This window comes from Neolamprologus brichardi, chromosome 7 (assembly GCF_056152115.1).
Source record: "Neolamprologus brichardi isolate AB-2024 chromosome 7, ASM5615211v1, whole genome shotgun sequence".
Classification (NCBI taxonomy): domain Eukaryota; kingdom Metazoa; phylum Chordata; class Actinopteri; order Cichliformes; family Cichlidae; genus Neolamprologus; species Neolamprologus brichardi.
The window spans coordinates 15,810,913-15,832,097 of NC_142110.1; the positions used below are offsets into that span (position 1 = coordinate 15,810,913).

At 39.6% G+C, this 21,185-nt stretch overlaps 2 protein-coding genes across 3 annotated transcripts; one reads left to right on the top strand and one right to left on the bottom strand.

Annotated features, from left to right (window-relative positions):
• Positions 1-1,587: 1,587 nt before the first annotated feature.
• On the bottom strand, positions 1,588-8,217 carry parp16 (poly (ADP-ribose) polymerase family, member 16). Of its 2 annotated transcripts, XM_006782638.2 has the most exons (8): positions 8,143-8,217; positions 7,256-7,452; positions 6,376-6,513; positions 6,086-6,292; positions 5,777-5,948; positions 3,763-3,907; positions 2,871-2,976; positions 1,588-1,926 (listed from the first exon to the last, which is right to left on the bottom strand). In XM_006782638.2, exons 2-8 carry the CDS (start codon positions 7,442-7,444, stop codon positions 1,783-1,785), a joined length of 1,101 nt encoding a protein of 366 aa, XP_006782701.1. In that variant the 5' UTR covers positions 7,445-7,452; positions 8,143-8,217; the 3' UTR covers positions 1,588-1,782. The 2 variants fall into 2 exon arrangements, with proteins under 2 accessions (XP_006782701.1, XP_035770881.1); XM_035914988.2 differs by lacking the exon at positions 1,588-1,926 and having other exon boundaries at positions 2,281-2,976.
• Positions 8,218-10,394: 2,177 nt separating this feature from the next.
• Positions 10,395-20,272, top strand: scamp5a (secretory carrier membrane protein 5a). Its single transcript, XM_006782635.3, has 7 exons — positions 10,395-10,648; positions 11,484-11,562; positions 11,666-11,785; positions 12,905-13,061; positions 13,146-13,247; positions 14,668-14,785; positions 16,732-20,272. The coding sequence occupies exons 2-7, from the start codon at positions 11,556-11,558 to the stop codon at positions 16,918-16,920; spliced, it is 693 nt and encodes a 230-aa protein (XP_006782698.1). The 5' UTR covers positions 10,395-10,648; positions 11,484-11,555; the 3' UTR covers positions 16,921-20,272.
• Positions 20,273-21,185: the final 913 nt, after the last annotated feature.

Sequence of the window (21,185 nt, forward strand, 5' to 3'; positions counted from 1 at the left end):
CTATAATTGTTTTTAACTGTTTTTGTTGCCTTTTGTTGTAATCTGCTTTGCTACCTTGTAGGAAGCACTTTGATGGACACAGTCCTTTTTAAATGTGCTATAGAAATAAAATATTGATCGATTGATTGTACTCTCTGACAGGTCTGCTCTGGCCTCGATCTGTAAGTGGGGGTTTTGGAGTTTTGGAGCAAATGTTGGCAAAGATAACAAACATCATACCTGACTGCAGACCTGCCTCAAGTTCAGTCCTGCACAATACACGTCTTTTACAGGGAAATATTAAATTGTGAATGCATGACTTTTTTTTTATAAAGAAAACAAAGTGTGAGGCACAAACATTTAGTGGAATAATACAGATTCCCTCTCTTCTGATTGCTTCTCATTTTGGGAGGTTTTCCTGATAAACAAGTTGAGCTCCCTCTACGGCTGCCGCCCCCCCTCACAGTTGATGGTTATTGAATAACAGACAGTTTATGAGGCAGCAATAATGAAGCCTGTACATAAAGGGAATAAAGTGTGGACCAACAATGGGCAGTTTGTTCTGTGGCCTTCAAATGTGAGCCATTTCTGATGAACAGAAGCAGTTTATCTGAAGGATTTCGCAAGACGGGAATGGTTTTTAAACCAAAACAATGGCCTGCAATGTCTTTCATCTTCTTTCAAACTTGTTAGTAAGCTGCATCCGTGACGTAACGAGACATCGAAATAATATCTGATGTTTAATTAAAGTACAGAGATTTGTGCAGCATAACAAGTACACCTGAGGAAAAGAAAACTAAGACTGAAAGCACTGTGCCATCGGTTATTTATGAGTAAATGAAATTATTCATTGACACAAAGTGTTCTCCTGGTTGTCTTCATTTCTTAATGAGCACCCCGATTTAAGCTAAAGTCTTGCTTTACATCGTTGCTCCACAAAACCAACAAACAAATTCTCTTTTGCGCGTTTCTCGGGCTGTTAATACACACATCAGCACATCGGGTATCTATTAGGAAAACAGGATCGGTCACCAAAGCAGGCCGCCTGTGTTATCAAACCCATATATCACTCTCACTTTTTTCTTACTGATAAAGTACCACAGTTAAAAGAGGACTGTCTGTGTGCCAGCAGTAATAAATTTGCCCCTGTCAGAGGTAACCCATGTTTGAATGCAGCACAAAAAGCTGAGAACAATAGAAACGATGCACTGTTCGAAAGAGGTGCCTCGCTCTGTAAACACTGTTTACATCAGAGATGTTAGTATTTCAAATTCATTTTAACCTGATGCTTTAACGCTTTTTTATGCTGTACGGAAATAACAGCATATGCACTGTGCAAGATTTTAAGCCACCCCTCACTTTTTTATATTTTGTTATCAATATGGGACATAGGTGCAATCATTTATCAAAATGTGCAAAAATACATAGACATACAGCACCAAGACACAGGGAATAAAAATCATTATTTCCTGGGCCACTTTTATAGTTAGCTCAGTCCATGACTGATAGTGCTTTATTTTGCGTTTTTCTATCCAGGTGTGCTGTTACTGCAGTGGCACTGCGTTTGTGATCGATGTCATGCTGAAGAAATGAGACACACTCCAGATGGTGGATCAAATCTGGTTTCAATTTAAGAATTTTGACAAGACCTCCAACAACACTGGCTGAAATGCAGCCGTGACAGAGCCTCTGCCGTGTTTTACAGATAGCTGAAACTCACGGTTGTACCTTTCTACTGACCTCCATACATACTGACAATGATTTGAACCAAGCCGCTGATTTTCAGTCCACCTCTTGTGTAATTTAACGTCCCCATTTTCCTTCCTTCAGAATGGCCTCATGACGGCCAACCTTCCACTGAGAGTATTTCTGATCAGGCTTGAATGAAGAGTAGATGGATGAGCTGAAGGGCCAGTTGCATCTCTCAGATCCTGTGTCTGGTCTTTGCTGGAATTGTTTCATATTTCTTAAGGACATGACTCTCAGATACTGTTCATCTGCATTAGAGGGTTTTTTTTTAGGTCTGCCACTTCTTTTGTCATCCACATCTCCAGTTTCCTCAAATTTTTAAGAACATATATCGAAAGATTCCAAGTTTTCAGCTACTGTAGACACTGTACTGTAAACTGTCATTCCACGAGTTAGGTACCTTATTTATGTTGTAATGATTCAGAGATCAGTGGTTTTAGATGACAACCCTGAATATCTACTGATCCACACTACAACGCCGCAGTCCCCAAAACTGAATGTATACATTAAAATAAAAACCACTATATTTGATCTACACTTAAAAACAAAAGATTTAAAAACATCCCAATTTATTAATTTCCAAAATACAGACAATGACAATCTTAAGAATTTAAAAGTGGAATTTCAGTTTATCATTAAGGCCAGAAAAACTGATTAGTGATAATAATGGCTCAGTTAACGAGGAGTTCGCTGCACATCAAACCAGAAAGAGAAAACCAAAACACACTGATTATTTAAACGGGATGATTTCCATCGTTGTGTCCTCGGAGGACTGAAACAACACAGTAACAGAGATTAACTATAAAACTGATTATTTACTGAATCATTCAAACTCAAGGAGCAACACTGCAATTGTCTTAAAATCAACAAAGATCTTCATACAGATTTCATTAAAATCAATACATAACAAGATTCCCATCTGAAACGATATGTTATCTTGCATTTACAGTAATGATGACTATATTACATTACATATTGCAAACAAAGCAAAGAACTATAAGAGAAAACAGTAGAAAGGTGCATAAAACTCTTTTTCTCATGCCTTCAGCCAACATCTTGGCAGGAAGGCACTGTGGATTAGAAACATCCATGCCATGTGTCCTGTTGTCGTTTCACCTGAATAGTCTGTTCCAAAAGGATACAAAGGTGTTGGAGTTTAAGGCACCGATGAATACGAGCAGCAGAAGGTAGAGACTCATCATGATGGCAAAATGGTGTCTGAGGAGCCACGAGCGGCTGCGGGAATGTCTGAGGAAGAAAAACAGAAAAGCACGGTGACCATCAGCACAGAAGAGCGAGCTAACAAACCTCGGGATGAAAACAAGCAAACATTTTCATTTTCTTTCATGCTATTGATTATTTATCTGTCAGTTCTCTTAACCACTCATTAAATGAAGGTCACAGCGGAGCTGTTTTATTTGATTTTATTTCATTTCAAGTGGCTACTCGCATCCATCCAGCTCTGGGTTTAAGAAGAGATGCCTACACCACTCCTGGTCCAGCCACCTCCTCTAGTTCTTCCAGGGGGACACTGAGGCATTCCCAAGACGGCCAATAGAAAAAATACTGCCAGAATGTCCTGGGTCCATCCTGGGTAGACATGCTTGAAACACCTCACATAGGAGGCACCCAGGAAGCATCCACCACATCAACTGGAGGAATAGCAGCTCTACACTGAAGTTCACTCTAAGGCCAAAGCCCAGATACTCTTCAAAGGAAAGTTGTCTCTGCTCAACACTATACTCTCTTTTATTTTATTTAATCTGAATTAGTAAATGAATGAGTAAAATTGATGAAAACAAGTTTAAAAATTTGCATTCTGCTTCTCTTCTTTGCTTTTAGTGGGCTGTAATCAGATTACTGAGACTGTGTGCTGGAGGACATTCAAATAAATGTGAACTTTCCACAACTTTCACATTGAATTTCTGATTTGTCAGCCAATCCTGTTCTGTATGAAAGCATTTTTAGGTCTAATGTTGCCTATTCACCAGTACACAAAAGCAAACTGCATCATTTGTCCCAGAAAAGTCTTACCTGGACAGGTGCCTCTGCTGAGAGTAAACAAGCAGGTACTTGACTCGTAAAAGCTGATTATTGGTGACTACAAAGTATTTATGTGGTACATCCCCTCCTTCACTGTTCTTTGCCCTCGAGCGCTGGCGGTCTACAACTTCAGAATCTGAAATGAAAAATGAGCGGAAAGCTTTAATAGGTTCTGATTTAAAGAGCAATAAGCAGGTAGAACATTCCTGGAAAGATTTATGCAGTTACTGAGTGTTTTGAGAGGCATAAAGGTCTGAAATAAATTCAAGACAAAGTGTAGGCACCCTGCAGCACTTTGTGACTCCCTGAATTGGTATTTTTGGTGGGGGGGGGGGTTTTCTTTGCCAATTAATTTTTTTGGCAACAGTGAATTTTTCTGTTTCCCTAACTCCAGCCTGTCTGGACATTAAGTCCTCACTCTTCCTGATAAGTGGAGGTCAGCTGTGAATCAGGAAAACAGATTGCATGCATACTCCAGTGGGCTGGTCCAAGTGTCCCTGTCCAAGATACTGGACGAAGTGCATCCACATGAGTGTTTGTAAGAGGTAAAAAGTGCTTAAAAGACAAGAGAATAAAGCAGTGTATTACTGTGTGTGTGTGTGTGTGTGTGTGTGTGTGTGTGTGTGTGTGTGTGTGTGTGTGTGAATGAATGAAAGTGACTTGTAAGTGTTTTGAGGGCTAAGTTAGAGTAAATGGAAAAAGTGTACTCCGGGTCAGGGACAGGTTCCTGCCCCAAGTTGGAGGAGTTTAAGTATCTCGGGGTCTTGTTCATGAGTGACGGGAGCAGGAGATCGACAGACGGATTGGTGCAGCAACCGCAGTAATGCGGATGCTGTACTGGTCTGTTGTGGTGAAGAGAGAGCTGAGTGTAAAAGCGAAGCTCTCAATTTACCGGTTGATCTACGTCCCTACCCTCACCTATGGTCACGAGCTGTGGATAGTGACCGAAAGAACGAGATCGCGAATACAAGAGGCGGATATGGGCTTCCTCTGAAGGGTGGCTGGCCTCTCCCTTAGACATAGGTTGATAAGTTCGGCCATTCGGGAAGGGCTTAGAGTAGAGCCGCTGCTCCTCCACATTGAAAGGAGCCAGTTGAGGTGGTTCGGGCATCTGACAAGGATGCCTCCTGGGCGCCTCCTGGGTGAGGTGTCCTGGGCATGTTCCACCGGGAGGATGCCCCGGGGCAGACCCAGGACACACTGGAGATTATATCCCTCAGCTGGCCTGGGAACGCCTTGGTGTTCCTCTGGACAAGCTGGAGGAGGTGGCTGGGGAGAGGGAGGTCTGGGCTTCTCTGCTTGGGCTGCCACCTCCACGACCCAACCCCGGATAAGCGGGAGAAAATGGATGGATGGATGGATGGATGGAAGTGTATATAGGTATTTAAGCAATAAAAGTACCTTATTTTAACCAAATTAGCACACGAGCCTTGGTGGATCTTGTGCACGCAAAGAGACTTAAAAACATCACTGTGCATCGTCTACATGATCATTAGTGCAGGCTGGGTACCCACAGCTGTTTTGGTCCCATCAGCACCACCCAGATCCCCACCACCTTTCTCTTTCTCCATCTTATGCCGGCTGATCGTTAGGTATTATTTTCTGCTATGTGAAGTATCACGACTCAAGTATCAAACAACAAATACTAATTTTGTTACAGCCTTGTTACATGACGTGTCATTCGAAGTTATCCCTATCTAACATCACTCACCCATCAAGACCCTCGCCCATTTCTGCTCTGGTTCTGCTCACTCCACCGAATTATGTCTGCCATTATTTGCTCTGTTCCTCTTCTCTTCCCAGTCTCTCTGATTCACTCTTATTTAAAAACTGTGATGCGTCATATGTACAAATGCACACATTTTTGACCTCTTTACTCCATATGTCTTATTGCTAATTGTTGATAGCTCAGGTGTTTTCATAAACTGTCACTTTTTTGTTGCCTCCTCATAGCTTTGGAATCCATGTTGAAGATATACTGCTTTTACCTGACTGTTAAACATACCTTTTTTCTTCACCTGGCATTTAACATCTGGATGATCAATGACTTCACACAAGGCGACACAGCTCAGCAGTGGACCTAGAATGCTTTCTCTCCAGCCGCTGCTGTGGGGACTGTAGAGGACAGCCATACTGAGGTCACTAGTGAGGTAGGTCCCCTCTCCAAACACTGAGTTCTGCAATGAAAAATGTCCATGTAAGCACAATGTAACATTCTGATTTACACTTCAGCCCTTCAGCATCCTCTTAAACTTGCCTTGCTCCTCATGATCTGTAAAAAACAATTTTTTAAATAAGGTTTGGGTACACTGACCTTGTTGAGGTGACAGTGCAGGCCGTTGTGAATAATCGAATGAAAGTTCTCCAAGCGGCTCCCGTGGAAAGCATAGAAAACATCTCGTCCTTCCCTCGTCCTCTCAAACCTCGCGTTCATCTGATCAGAGTACTCCAGCTCAAAGAGGAAGTCTGGCACGGGTGCAGACATCCCTTCATTTTCCGTCAGGCTGCAGAGTTTGGCGTACTAGTGAAGATCGGAGAAACACGCTTGAGCAAAGAAGAAAGCGGTGCAAGTTCGTGGTTTATCTCTCTATGCCTTTAAGATACCTCTTCCTTCTGTAGTGTCTTTACAGCAAAGCTCTTTGAAGACAGAATCCAGTGTGCAAGGGCCAAATGATGATCTGCTTCTCCAGGTCGTAGTCTCACCAGCTCTCTCACACCAGGCAACGAGTTCACATCTGCCAGCTGGAGAAGGAAAAACTCCTTTCTTTTATCGTATTACCACAAACAGATTCAAATGTCTCTTTTACTCCTTGGAACACACGTCTCTCAAAGTGAGAAGACACCAAAGACATGAAATGATCACAAATTCATCTATGAGTAATAATTGGCATGAAGCTACCATTAACAGCACATCACTGCCACCGAGTGGATATATATCATGTTACATTTGATCAGTTCTCTCAATTATCTTAGCAGACCATATCTCAACTAAAAATAAACAATTCTTGTTTCTTCCCGCTCATTCAACACAGGATCATAGGTCAGGCTATATGAGTAGTAGTGGATTTGAGAGTTGATACCGATTACTTGCTGGGTATAGTTTTTCTTAAGTAGCTACATTTTATGTTCTACTGTTGAGTCTGCCATCCCTCTGTCTTCCCCTTTTGTGTAGATGTGTGCATGCATGTTATTTTTTCTAGTTGCCATGTAAAGCTCTGTATCCCTTTTCATGTTAATGAGTGTCATTGTGCTAGGATACCTCTGTCCATAGGCTTGGTGATCATTCTGATCAGTCACCTGAGTGAATGAATATATGGCTGAACAACAGAGGCGCTGCTGCTGTTGGTTTGGTGATCTTGACCCTACCCCTGAGGCTGGTTAAAAGCTTGTATGATTAAACTGAGGAGCACTTAGGCAAGCATAGGCTACCACTGACTATAATCTAGGATCTTCAAGAGGTTTTGACAATCACTTTAGCACTCACCAATTCTTCAAACTCCTTATTGTCACCACTTAAGTAACGAGGCGGGAATGGTCTAAGCAAAGAGTCTCTCTTGTAGTTCTGAGTGGCAGCAACGAAGAGGCTGCATCGCAGGTCTGCTGCTACGGGGTCTCTTTGCAGGCAAGAGCACACCAGCTCTCTGACTGCTTCAGGTGGCAGCGGTGGCTGCATTCCCAGCACTGTGTACAAAGAGATAAGATAGCACATGGCCAAGGTCTAGGTTTCCGCTTTATGTAAGTCTGCAGTCAACAATGACTAAGTTTTTAATCCTCATAATTATACACATTGAAACATTTCATCAAGGCTCTTGTAGTTTATTTTACTCAAATCCTCACATCAAAGAGAATGGTATAATTTAACATTTAGCTTTTTGGTGAGTATTGTGGCAGTGTGGCATCTCGCTGCCTTTTTTCTTTTACTTTGAAAGATGTTCTGCTTGGGATGCAAACGCTGACATTACACCTCACCCTTAGTTTGCTAAACTAGGACACTAGCTAAATTCAGCTCATCTACTGGAACAATTACATACTTTAGCTTTTGCTAAGTTAGACTGTTTTGGTTTAATACAATCTTTATAAAGTCAATATTAGGACAAAAGTGACAGTTCAATTATAGTTACTAATGCTGATTTGTAATGTTAGTCTTACCTTTCTGTATTTAGTTACTAATGTTATGCAAAAAAAAAAAAGCGACGTCTGAGTAGCTAACATTAGCTGAGCCACTACAAGAGAGCATAACTGCCGCTCTTCACTAACTAAAGCCTTGTCGGACTACTGCAGGTCCCCGTATGTATTGGGAATACATCACTGTGGCACTCGTATGAGTTAAATTTGACAGACCTTGTTTAGAAATATAATTTTTGCCCTTACCTTCAGTCTTGCTTAACTCATAGCACTGAAGGGAAAGCTAGCGTTAGCTTCAGGCACTGCTGCGTTCAAGCACAGTTCTGCCTTTTGGAAACCGTATACGAAACACATCAGACAGATGTGCAGCTGAGAAAGCGTGTGAGCCGTGCTATCGAGGCAGTCTGAGACAAAGACGGAGCACACAATTAATTTCCGCATAAACGCCAATGTGTATTCGGTCTGCTGTTTTAAAACGTTTATTCTACCTGGAGTCTTACATTTCACAGGACACGCGAAGGCAGCATTCATGAGACCAACTGTACCGATGTTTCAGAGAGCCATCTAATGTTTGACAGTAGCAACTAAACAGAGTGCTTCAGCTGCTGGGGTCGCACGATAGACAGTCTTAGGCCATTCATTTCTTTGTATTTTATTAGGCACACCGATTTAGTGAGATATATGCAAACATACAGTACATTGAAGTACAGAAAAAAAGATTTTGGACCATTCTAATATGCTTGAAAGTCAATATTTGATATAAACATATCAGTTTTTCAACACACCCTGAACGCTCTTTGATAAGCTTTCTTATCATTTCTTTAAGCAGTCTTCAGAAATAGTTCTCCAGGTTTCTTGAAGGACATTCAGAGGTCTTTTTTGAATGTTCGCTGCCTTTTGTTCCACTCTTTCTCAAGATGTTCCCACACTGCTTCAGTAATGATGAGGTCCAGGGAAGGCCAGTCTATGACTAATAGTGATCCATTGTTTGATTTGAATCACATGTTTTCCAGATGGTAATATGTGGTGGATCAAAATCTGATGGTATTTTTTGTGTTCATTATTCCATCAATTTGTAAAGATCCCAAACACCACTGTGTTTTCCAGGTGGCTGTAGACACTCTGCTATACCTCTCTCTCCTGACCTGTTGCCACTGTTCTACAGTCCAGTTCTTGTGTAGTTGGGCATACCTCAGCCTTTTCTTTCTGTTTCCCCTCCTTCAAATCTGTTTTCAAAGACATGTTATATCCATCAATTACTCTTAAACAGAATTAAATAATCTACCAGACCAATTCCTTCAAGAAAACCAAACATTTTCTGTAGAATAGACTACTGTCTTTTGGTCTTTCCGTAGATTTTTATACATCAAACACTAAACTCACAAATATTTGTGGGTGTTTTCTTGTTTGTTTGTTTTTTGTACTACTTGAACACTAAAATGGTCCTCACATGAGATGACAGTGCCAGCAGTGGCCCACAGCTCATTTAAGTTTGAAACCCCTGTTCAAGTTAGCAGAATATGTCCTTTGAATAAAAAAAAATCCCCTGGTTGCTTATGGTTTCTCAGTTTCTAATAATACTAATCAAGTCACATGAGGGAATTGTTTCGCAGCCTGGTATAAAAGTGATCAATAAGGCATTTATAAATAATTTACTACTCCTTAGTATCTTTTCAGCTTGATAAGTATTTTAATTGCACACAGCAATTTCAGCCATGCTGATTATGTGGTTTCTTTGGAATAAACGTAACTTACTGTGAAGCAAATTTGTAGTCAAGCATAGGAGAAAAGCACAAGAGAATTGATCCAGTCCATATTAACTTGTTGTACCTCAGGTAAAGGTACTATAATACTATTGTTTTTGGATGAAAATATTTTGCAGTTGGTGCCTGAAGTCTAGAATTTATAACCAAATGCTGCACTTCCTCCCTTGAGATGATTTGCCAGGTGTTTAATGAGTGTCTCCTTTGCTTGCAGCGACATCTCTTTAGACCTCGTATTGAGCATGTCAGTGCACTGCTACTAAATGCACGGAATAAGGAGGGAACAAACCTCATCTAATCATCAAATAACTTGTTGTATAATTGTACATGTTTCGACCCTCTGAAAATAGGGGGTACATATAAAAAGTTCCTGAATCAATTGAATTGAAATCCATTATCTTGGTGTACAGATGCAAAATTACAAAAAAAGTAATTCTACTTATCAAGTGTGTTTTATTTTATTTTATTTTGTTTTATTTTATTGCACTTGTATATATATTTAAAACTACTACTACTACCACCACTACTGGGAAAAGAGTTGTACATTGAAATGTATTTATACTACTAGTAAAGCGGTATCTTTATTATGGAAGTAGCTGATAACAGGCAGCCAATCAGGTCAGGTTGTGTAATGCCTCCTCTGATTTTTAACACTGTCAACCTATTGGCTAAGAGCTAAAATATTTCTCCTTTGTGATTGGTCAGGTCAGGTCAGCAACAAATCCATTGTTTTTCCAGGGCCCTGGTCCTACCCGGCCGGGCACAACCCAGCGTCGAGGAGGGGGCCGGTATGTACGTAATGAAAAGACCATACGTCACGTGCCCGCCTCTTACTCCCAACCCCATCATTTGAGGAAATACGCGACATTTTCGTGTGATTAGCGCCAGATCTAGCTGTTTCGGCCACTGTGTTTTAATACAGATGAAATCGTAGGATGCAATTTAAACGGACGGAGGTATTCTAGCGACATTCACGGACTGAACCGGAGGTAGGACACCGCATTTTCATTCATTGGTCTCCAGCTAGAGAGGGAGGGAAAATATTGGATTTTTTTTTTTTTTTTTTTAGCGGAGTCTAGCTTCGGTAAAACCTCGAAATTTGTAGGCCGGGCTGTTTACTGCGAGGAGTTTGTGCTCGACTTGCTCGACGTCCGGATGATGAACAAGAGCCCCGATGCAGCAGCTGTCGCGCAGGCTGAAGGACGCTTCTCCATCGCCTGTAATCTCAATGCACTACCCCACTGCAGCATCACTACCGTCAGCCGAACGAAATACACGTCTAAGACAGACGGAGATTCACAATGAATAAAAGCAACTTCAGCCAGACTGCATTTTCGTGGCATAGATTGGTTTATCTGTGCCAGAAAGATGCCCTTCAATCCACCATGCGTCCACCATGACGTGCGCTACAAATATGATTCTCTAACACAGTTAAATATGGAAGGTAGTTGATTATGGCCTGTTTAGCAAGGAGAACGCGATAAACAGAGAGTAACGTCTATATAATCCAGCCTTTAAGCTCAATAGGCCTTTCAAACGCCTATTTTGAATCCCAAAGGATATGCATTCGAGATCACGACAAGGCCACACTGTGTCCTGGAGCGCGCATTACACCGCTAAAATATGTGACCAAGAAAACAGGTTCATCTCAGTCTATCTGATGCTGCTCTGGAGGCTGGGTACCACCATGGGTACCTCCTCTCTCCAAATCGTGTCAGGATGTCAAAGACTCCCATTGCAGTGATTGTGGCCTGTTGCTTACAAGCAGGGCCGGGATAGTAAGTGATGTTGCACTTAATCATGCACTGCTCTCCTTTTCTGCAGTTTGCTTTTCAAGGCAGCTGAGATTGAAGAAGTCTGTGTGCCTGGTGTACAAGTGGCGGAAAGCAGTGAATCATGGCAGGTGAGCTTCCCCCCATTTATAAAGGCTGAATAAAAGCTCGTGCACCTCTCTTGACTTGATTTCTTCTTGATGTGAAGTACTGAATCACATCTCTGTGTCCTAGAAAACAACTTCCCTCCCCTTCCTCGCTTCATCCCCCTTAAGCCATGTTTTTACCAAGACTTCAACGAGATCCCAGACCAACACCGCACTATGTGCAAGAGGCTCTACTACCTCTGGATCTGTGAGTGTACCTGCAGGAAGTGCTTTTTATTTGCTTTGCATTTGGAAGCAGTCGGTATTTGCATGCATCTAGCTGTAACCTGTTAACCTGTCTACTTCTCTTCCTCCTCATGCTGGGCTACTTTGTTTTACCCAAAATATTATGAGAACTAAAGAGTGCAAACACTCTGTGCAGCTGGGAAACTAGATTGGCCGGTCTCACATTATGTCACAGAGCCAGATAACCATCATTTTCATTTTACTGATTTTATTTTGAGGGGTAAAGTTTGAAAATGATTTAGCTCACACATTTACTTAGTGGTTTGTGATTTGACTGACAAACTGTTCACAAATCTGAAGCCCAATTGAGGTCCCACGGGCAGAAAATGAGGACTTCAGCTATATTTTTTAATTTCCCAAGAAAATAATTTATTTACACAAATCAGTGGGGTACAAAATGAAAAATGGTACATTGTGAAACAAAGTTACCATGCTAGTACCAATATTTGATGGTATTGATACTTGGATTGTTCCATTCACCTCTAATGTATGCTATAACTCTTAGAATATAATACAGAAGTATGTGTGTGCAATCTTAGGCTTGACAGGTGTGCTCACCTGTCACAGAAAGAGGAGTTATTGTACAGTTTTATAGTGAACGATAGGAATAATTTCCAAAAAAGTATGCTCTTTATTTATTCCCCACTATTATCTGAGATCCACTAACTCTTAACTCATTAATGAAGAACATAATTTGTACATAAATTGTAAAAGTGGGTAGTAGTGTCAAGTTATTACAGTCACATGAGTATTATGGTATGTTTTTCATTATCACATAGGTGCTGCTATTTAAAGCAAAAATGTAAGTCTGGTGAAAAGATAGTTTAGAGTATATGTTTATGTTTGGTGGAAATGGTGTGCTGAATAAAATGTACCTTTATATCATATTTTATTATTATAAGTCTTGAATGTAGAACTGGAAATATGGCAGTGCGTAGTTGTTGGTCTTCATAGTGATTAAATCCTGCTGAGTTATGAGTAATGATGGAGCCTGCGGGGTGTTTGCTGTAGCCTTTTTTTGTTTGTTTGTTTCCTCACTCTTTTATGTTTTTGTCATTCTTCCTCTCTGTGACGCTGATAGTGCATAGTGCCACGCTAGCTGTTAATCTGATTGGTTGCCTGGCATGGATGTGTGGAGGCGGTGGAGCCACCAACTTTGGCATGGCTATCCTGTGGCTCATCCTCTTCACCCCTTGTTCCTACGTGTGCTGGTTCAGGCCCATCTACAAGGCCTTGAAGTAAGCGTGTTTCCCTCTGAGTTACACTTCTTCCTGCTGTTCTGCTGAATCAGATCATTTCTGACGATTAGTCTCTCCACGCAGGACAGACAGCTCATTCAACTTCATGGCTTTCTTCTTCGTCTTCATGGCCCAGGTGGTGATCAGTATTATCCAGACTGTTGGCATTCCAGGCTGGGGAGTGTGGTAAGAGTTTGTACTGGTTCATTAAAAGTAATGTGTACAGATGAAATGGAAATTAACTGGCATTTATACAGTTTATTTCTTGTCTTATTGTTGCTAAAGATGATTCTAGAAGCACCTGAATCAAGGGGTATACTTTGTAATCTAACCTAAAGCATACACTTTGGTTCAAAAATAATTTATTTCTAAACCAATGAGGCTTTAAAGAGGTTCATTATCCTTCTGAGGTCTAAGCCATCAAACTTTAACTCATAATTCTTAAATCATTTTTTTGGTGATAAAATATGATTAACTTTGATGCATGGTTGTTTCCTTTGTTCCCTGATTGCCAAGATATGGGAAAATAATTTAATAAATGAAATAACTATATTCCCATCGCCTAGGTTTAGAGTTAGTGTTCGGGTTTTCCACCACCACATAAGTATACTGTAATATACTCAACCTCTCTTTAACATTAATGTACTGAAGAGAAATGGGAAATATTAAAAAGCAGGTATACAAGCAGTTTTTTACCCCTTGAAAGTCCTTTTTGTTTCACACTAATAATAATATTAACAATAAAATGATTATTAAATATGTGCAGTGTGAAAACAAGAATACAGCCCATACGCTGGCATGAGCAAATGACCAATATATTTGTATATATATTTCTAAGAAGAGACAGATGGTAAATGGACTGATTCTTCCATAGCCCTTTTCTACTCTATCTGAATACTCAAAGGGCTTTAAACAACTTCCCTCATTCACCCATTCATACAAGCACTTTTTTCATAAGCTTTTTCTGTGTAAAGGTTCTTTCTATTTAACATTCATTCTACAATGGATGCATTGGATGCCCAAGGACATTTGGCATCCAGACTGGAGTAGCCAGGGTTCGAACCACCATTAGCAGACGGCCTGCTATACCTCCTGAGCTACAGCAACCCCAGGAGACACACCCTTTAGGCAAACACAGAGTTTGTCCAGCACAAGGCTCTCTGCAACTTCCATTTTGATCAGGCTGTTTTGAACACAACAGCCAGCTGATCCGAACAGAATCATGCCTGAATTATTCTTTGGCAGGAAATCTATGCCGTAGCTTTCGATGTAACTGAAAACTCTTTTTAACTCTACACTGTAACCTGACATTCAGCTTTTAAGAAATGTATCTATATGCTGGCTCAATGGCATGGAAGGTTGCGATGTTGGGTTAAGAGGGGTTTCAGGTTGTAAAGTTAGGATGTAGATTTTCTGCAGAAGTCTACATCAGGCTTTAGGCACAGCATAGATTAGTAATTCACAGCTTGTAACAATAGTCTCTAAATATTTTGGTATCAATCTTAAAAATCCAATATCAGAATTATCTAGAATCATCAAGCTTAATGTATTATTTAAATATGCTGTATTGTGAGCATATGATGATTCTTCTGTGCTTCTTCTTCAGCGGTTGGCTGGCCACCATCACCTTCTTCAGCACCAACATTGGCTCAGCTGTGGTCATGCTGATTCCCACCATCATGTTCACTGCAGTGGCTGTTTTATCCTTCATCGCCCTCTCAAAGGTGAGTGACTGATTTCTACCTGGTCACAGAAGTGATTAGATCAATTAGTGCTGGTATTATCAAGTGAAAGATAGCAATCCAGTCCAAGTAGCATTGAATAATTAGCTTGTATTATAATGCCAGCGCTATTTCCCACTTAAAGGGAAGCAGTGATAACATGATATTTGATTCATTTGCACTAGCAACAGAAATCTTTGGAGATGATATTTATTTATTTCAGGCTGTTTTTAAATCCCTTTTTGGTGAATGCAAGGAATCCATGAGGGGCCCAAGTACTTATTAAAACTTGGTGATCAGAGGTTATTGTGGCTATTTTTTTGTTTTTGTTTTGTTTTGTTTTGGGTTTTTTTTTGGGGGGGGGGGGTTAACTCTATAGTTCATATGCTGTGTTTGACAACATATTACAGTAAGGCTTAATAGGATGACATTATGACGTTTTCTATACAAAATGTCAAAGGTTGACTTCACTGTGACATCAGAGTATTCTGCAAAAACATTTGAAGCCACAACTCTTGAAAAGAAGAGGGGATTGTGACCATATTTCATGATTGGTGGCATCTAAGTTGATGATGCTAATCCCGAGTTCTTACGTTAAAGCTTTGGTCAAGGTGTGACTGTTTTGTGCTGCATGATTAAATATGTGTGTGAAGCATCCACCTTTTAGAATCTGTTGTTTCTTTAAGGCTATAATTCTAGTTTTTTAACTATACCTGCTAAGTCATTGTGGCAAATTCTTACCATGGGAATGCTGTCCATCTATCACCACACCTTCATATATCAATCAGCGGTATTCTTTGCTCTCATTGGTAGTTGCTTCACTTTGCGGATCCCAAGTTAACGGGTCCCAAAATAGCAACACCAGGAGTTATTTTGTCTTGATGTCACTTATTGTCATTGAGGGTCCGATGCCCCTTTGGCTGTGCCTGCCCACATGGACATTACATAAATCAATCGGTAGTCATGACTAGGTGGTATAAACACACAGCTCTGGATCTGCACTCAGCTCTTTTGTCCAATAAACTGTGACAAAAAACTAGATGACTGTGAAAACTATCTTTTTGATTTTAGTAAAGCACAGATAAATGGCTAGTATTGAGTACCTTGCATATCTATGGAGTCTGAATTTTTTTAAAAAGTAAAAAAGAAAAATTTAACAGTGCATGGACAAATATTTTATTTCACTACTAGCACTGATATTTTACCAGTAAGCATAAATTGTTGGTAGACTTTTGTCAAAATACAATTGAAAGTTATCTATTTTTTTGTTTTGTTTTGCTATATTTAAAGCCATTAGGCTGCTATTTTTTTCATGTATTATCCAGGTAACCTCCTTTTAATTTGATTCATTCACACAAATTCCAGAAGAACTCAAAGTAACTGCAGAGCTTTATAGAAACCCTGTTTCAAAGTAGGTCTAAATATGCTAATACAGTGATTCACAAAGTGTGGGCCTGGCCCCCCTGGTGGGCAGCAAAGATATTACAAGAGGGGCCTCAGGAAAGACAGAAATTCAGTTTGAAATTACTTGCAAGTATGTACCATTACATATTTATATAAATGTATTATTCATATAAACAGTGAAGTAAAAATGGTAATAACAGTTGGTTATGTTGTTAGTGCTCATTACTCTGACCTGAATTTACCGCTCCTGTATTAAAGTTTGTGTCCCAGGCAGGTGGGTCAGAGATTGGCCTTAACACTTTGCTTAAGACTGGGTAGGATTAGCAATGAATAGCCAACAGCCTGTGTTGTTTATGTTTTTAATACATTTTTCAGAGAAATACATCAGTTTGCCTTGTGTTCCGATCTACTACAGACAAATAATAAAATTCACCTTTTCTTTATGGTAATTTGGTCAATTTTACAAATTGAAAAAAATAAAAGTCATACTTGATAGAGAGTAAAATTCATGTTGAATCCCATTTCTCCTTTCTGTCTTTTTTTAGGTGCATAACTTCTACCGCGGCAGTGGTGGCAGCCTGGGTAAAGCCCAGGAGGAGTGGGCTACGGGTGCCTGGAAGAACCCCCATGTCCAGCAGGCAGCCCAGCAGGCCGCCATGGGGGCTGCTCAAGGCGCCATGCAGCAGAATCAGTACTCAGCAGCTCCCACCTACAACTACGACGAACCCATGTAGGACAGAGGAGTAGGCCAGGCGGCTGAGTGGGAGAACTAAAAAGGGATCAATTAAGAACACAATTCAGAATTAGGTGCCCGTCATTATAACACTGTAATGCTGAACTCAAACAGAACAATGTAAAAGTCATGTTTTTGGTGCAAATGTACTGGGATTTCATTATTTTACTCGGTTCACATTTAAATCAACAGTTATTTTAAAAAACAAAAAATGTTGCTGTTGTTTTATGCTGCTCAGTTGTAGCTGGTCGGTGTTGCTTTCCAACAGAGACACACAGCCTAAAATAGGTAGACCCAGTCCCCTGAGCATCTTCAGTTTATTCGAGTAGGTGGTCTCCAATGTCACTCTGTAAATTTTCTAATGATCTTTAATGTGATATTTAAGGGACTGAAACAGCTATATTGTTAAGGGTCTTTACTTTTATTAGCCTTGAAGATCACCAATGCTGAAACAGTTATTTCTCAGCTGATGTAATGGACTAGCTGTTTGGCTAACAGCTAAATTCTTATATACAAATGTCAAGAATTTTTTATTTCCCATTAAAGGAATAGTTTGACCATCTTGGGAAACACCTTAATTCACTCTCTTGCTTCAGGGTTATATATAGGGTATTATAAAATTAATCTTTGCTAGCAGCCAGTTAGCTTGAATTAGCAAAAAGACCAGAAACTGAAGCTGAAACAGATAGCTTGGCTTTATCCAAGGATATTAAAATCTTCTTAGCAATTATAGCTAGCAGTATAGCTCTAATGATCTGACTAGCTCATTATATGTCACTTAAGAGCTCTTAGAGGCAGATTTTATTTTATTTTGACAAAGTCATGCTAGCTGTTTCTCACAGATGTGAAAGATCCACAGATCGCAAGGGGAAAATATGTACTTTCCAACGGGCTAGCAAGTGGTTCCTGGATATTGCCAGTAGTCACCAGGTGAAATCACTCAAAAAAAAAAAAAAAAGGGTGCAACACCAAAAACCTCCCTTGTGGTCGCTTTGGTTGCTAGCAGGTCAAATTTAGTTTGCATTGAAGATGCTGACTTGTATGCAAATGCTCGCTAACTATTGACCTAGCAGCAGTAAAACTTGAAAAAGTGCAACTTAACCAGGAACGTTCTGCCTTTTGAAACATGTTGGCTGCACCGCTGAGGCACAACTTTTATTTTAAAGGCTAACGTTTTCTGTTTCACCACAGCTCAGATAGCAGTTAGACAGTTTTTGTAGATAAGTTAGCATCTTCCTTGCAAACTACTGGCAACCGCAGCAATCTGTTAGCGACCAAAGCTATTTCATATTTACAGATGTGACAGGGGTTGCTTTTTAACTTACAGCAAGAAATTAATTAGATCAAACTACCTATTTCCTAAAGGTTATGGTACATTTTAAGTAACCTTTTGTTTTTTTGTTTTTTTTTTTAAATTTATGCTTAAATACCAGTAAAGAAGCTCATCATCTTTCTCTGCTTTTTTTCTTTCTTTTTTTTTGATTGAAAAAGAAAGTTAAACCGACTAAAATGAATATTTTAAAAACAGAAATATGGAGTTTTTGTTTTGGTGATCTTTTTGACAGTATAAGTCGATTTATTTACATTCTCAGGAAAAGTCTAATAGCTGTTTTTAAATTCTACCTGTAAAGCCTGTAGAGCTTCAACATGTCGGGCTTTTGTCTCCTTATATCGCCCCTATTGACCATGTTTGGTTTTGTCGTTACATACTAGTTTTATTGACCATGTTTGGTTTTGTCGTTACATACTAGTTTTATGTTGAGTTTAGTTCAAAAATTTCTTCTTTTTTTTTCATGTTAAAGTGAAGCACACGCAGTATTTAAAGATTGGAGTTTATTGGTCAGACATTCCAAATCGATGTTAGTATAAAGGTCAAAGTGAAAGAAAACCAAAACACTTGCAGGTTATGGTAAGTAATAGTAATAATTGTTGTAAGGTGGTCATAACATTGTATGGAGTGATGGATGTTTACTCTCCCTTTGGCAAATTCTCCCGCTTACCCCTACGTGTAAATGCTTCAGTGACTCCTTGTTTCTGAAATTTGGGATTTCAGGCCTTAGTGTGTTATTTCGTGGATGTTGGTGTTATTCCATGAGTTGGTGTAATAAGAAATCTACATAAAAGAAAAAAAGAATATTAAATTCAATCCAGTTATTTCTTTATGGAGTGAAATATCACAAAAGGACATTCGTGCGTAGCCCCGGTGAGGCCTGATGTGTTCCGTCAGAGACGGTGTCGTTCTGGTTTCTTCGAGTCTTTGAAAGCATCAGCATACAGTAGATGGTTCGTATAGTCGAACACTATTAGATTTAAAACAGTGAAGTTATCTGAATCCTCGTTACTTTAAAATCTGTGAGTCGTCTTGTCTGATTGTGATGACGTGGTATCCAGTAGGCTGTTTGTTGTGCTACCTTTTAGTTGTTTTGTTTATCTCTTTTTTTTTTCCTGTGTATTTGAATGACGTGTGGATGCTTGTGAAGCACATGATTTGTTGTGTCTTTCTGTTTTGTTTTATTTTTTTTCTTACAATACTTTTTGTTTTTGGAAAAAAAAGTAAGTAATATTTGCGCTGGTTTTCCTCTTGGCATCGGTGCAAACTTCATTCAGAGTGGAGCAATACTAACAGTAGAGTTATTACAATCAGCTGGGGTCCTGTTGTGCAGCCTTTAAATACAGGAAGAAAAATGTTACCAACCCCAACCTAAAGTGTCATAAAATGAATAGCTAGCCTGTTTTTGAGTTGGACACCACTTGTATGATTTTACAGTATCATAGCATTTTCACCAGCACATGCACACACAGAAGTAAGGAGGTGTAACCCTGTAAAAAGTACCATACGTCCGCTCATCTGTTAGTAAATGCACAGCTGGCCATTTCTATAACGTAAATGTGAATTTTTTTGCACAAAGTTGAACAAATAAGCTACTTTCCCTGTGTATGTAGTAAGTTGGTGAACTTTGGATCAGTCCAAACTTTCCGCCATATGTACATACGGCACAATTCATGTGTTTATGGAAATTGCAGCTGTGTAGTTATTGTGTAGCAGGAGCCGCTTATACACTTAATGCCACTGTATCAAAGCTTCTGAAAGCCATTTCCCATCTTATTCCCACATGTACTGTATGTTGTGTAAAATGTATTAACATGTACTATATCATAAGTATATATGAATATATAATTACTTGAGGTGCAGTAAATATTTGCCATGGATCAACAAATTCAGTAGGCCCTAAATAGTCGAATAAGTCGTTTGAGGGGGCTGCGTCTCCACGAGTGAACGAGGAAAACATTTTGTGTATTACTTTTGTATTATTTGGTCTTACCCTAATAGATATTAAATAGTTCTTGTTGCATCCTGTTTTGTTATGTGATGAGTTTGCATACGGGTACTATACAGTTGTAGATATGGAAAATGTAACTTTTTTTAAATTAACTATTGACTTTTAGGTGTAAATAGCTTTCTCGAGTAGCTGACCTTCAATTTCTTCTGTCCAAATACAAACCTTAAATATTCTAATATTCATCCCCCCCGCCCCGACATAATTGAATTTTGATTCTTTTCTAGGTTAAAACTCGCTAAAAAAATCCAATTTAGCCTAAACATGGTGATGAACAGTGATGTGGTTTCTTTTTACATCATAAATTACAATTCATAAACACTCTTATGGATGCTTTACTTTTAAGGAAGGTTGATGATTTGAATACTCCAAATGAATCAGGGGCATTTGTATATATCATTCATTTCATACCTCAGCACACTGTATCCGATTATTACAACTGGAAATGGTGTGGTAGTGGAGTAGTAACTAAGTAACCTATAATAAATTACAGAGTTATAAAATATAACAAAATGGTTCTAATAGATACAAATAGCTCTAATTATAAATATTCCAGATGCTGATCACTATGCTAGACAATCTCCCAGTTTATATTTGTTATATTTGTTCAACCTGCCATCAGCAGCCAATCAGCAACTAAGATTAAATCAGAGAGGGAATAGAGCAGGGTAATGAGGGTGGCAATAAAAGAAAAACACAAGAGGAAGCCCATTGCTTTCTCCATATCCCTCCTGACTCATATTTCTGTAGCTTTGCTCTTTGCTAGTGCCATCGTCCCTGCTGGTAGCATGAGATGGTACTTGCAGCCTATTCAGGTTGCATATCCATACATGCTGTCACAAAATTTACTGGGTCTTCCTGCACAGTCCAGCACAGAAATGGAGAAGGGCATCAACCAGGCAGCAGGACCATGAACTGCTCCTTTGTG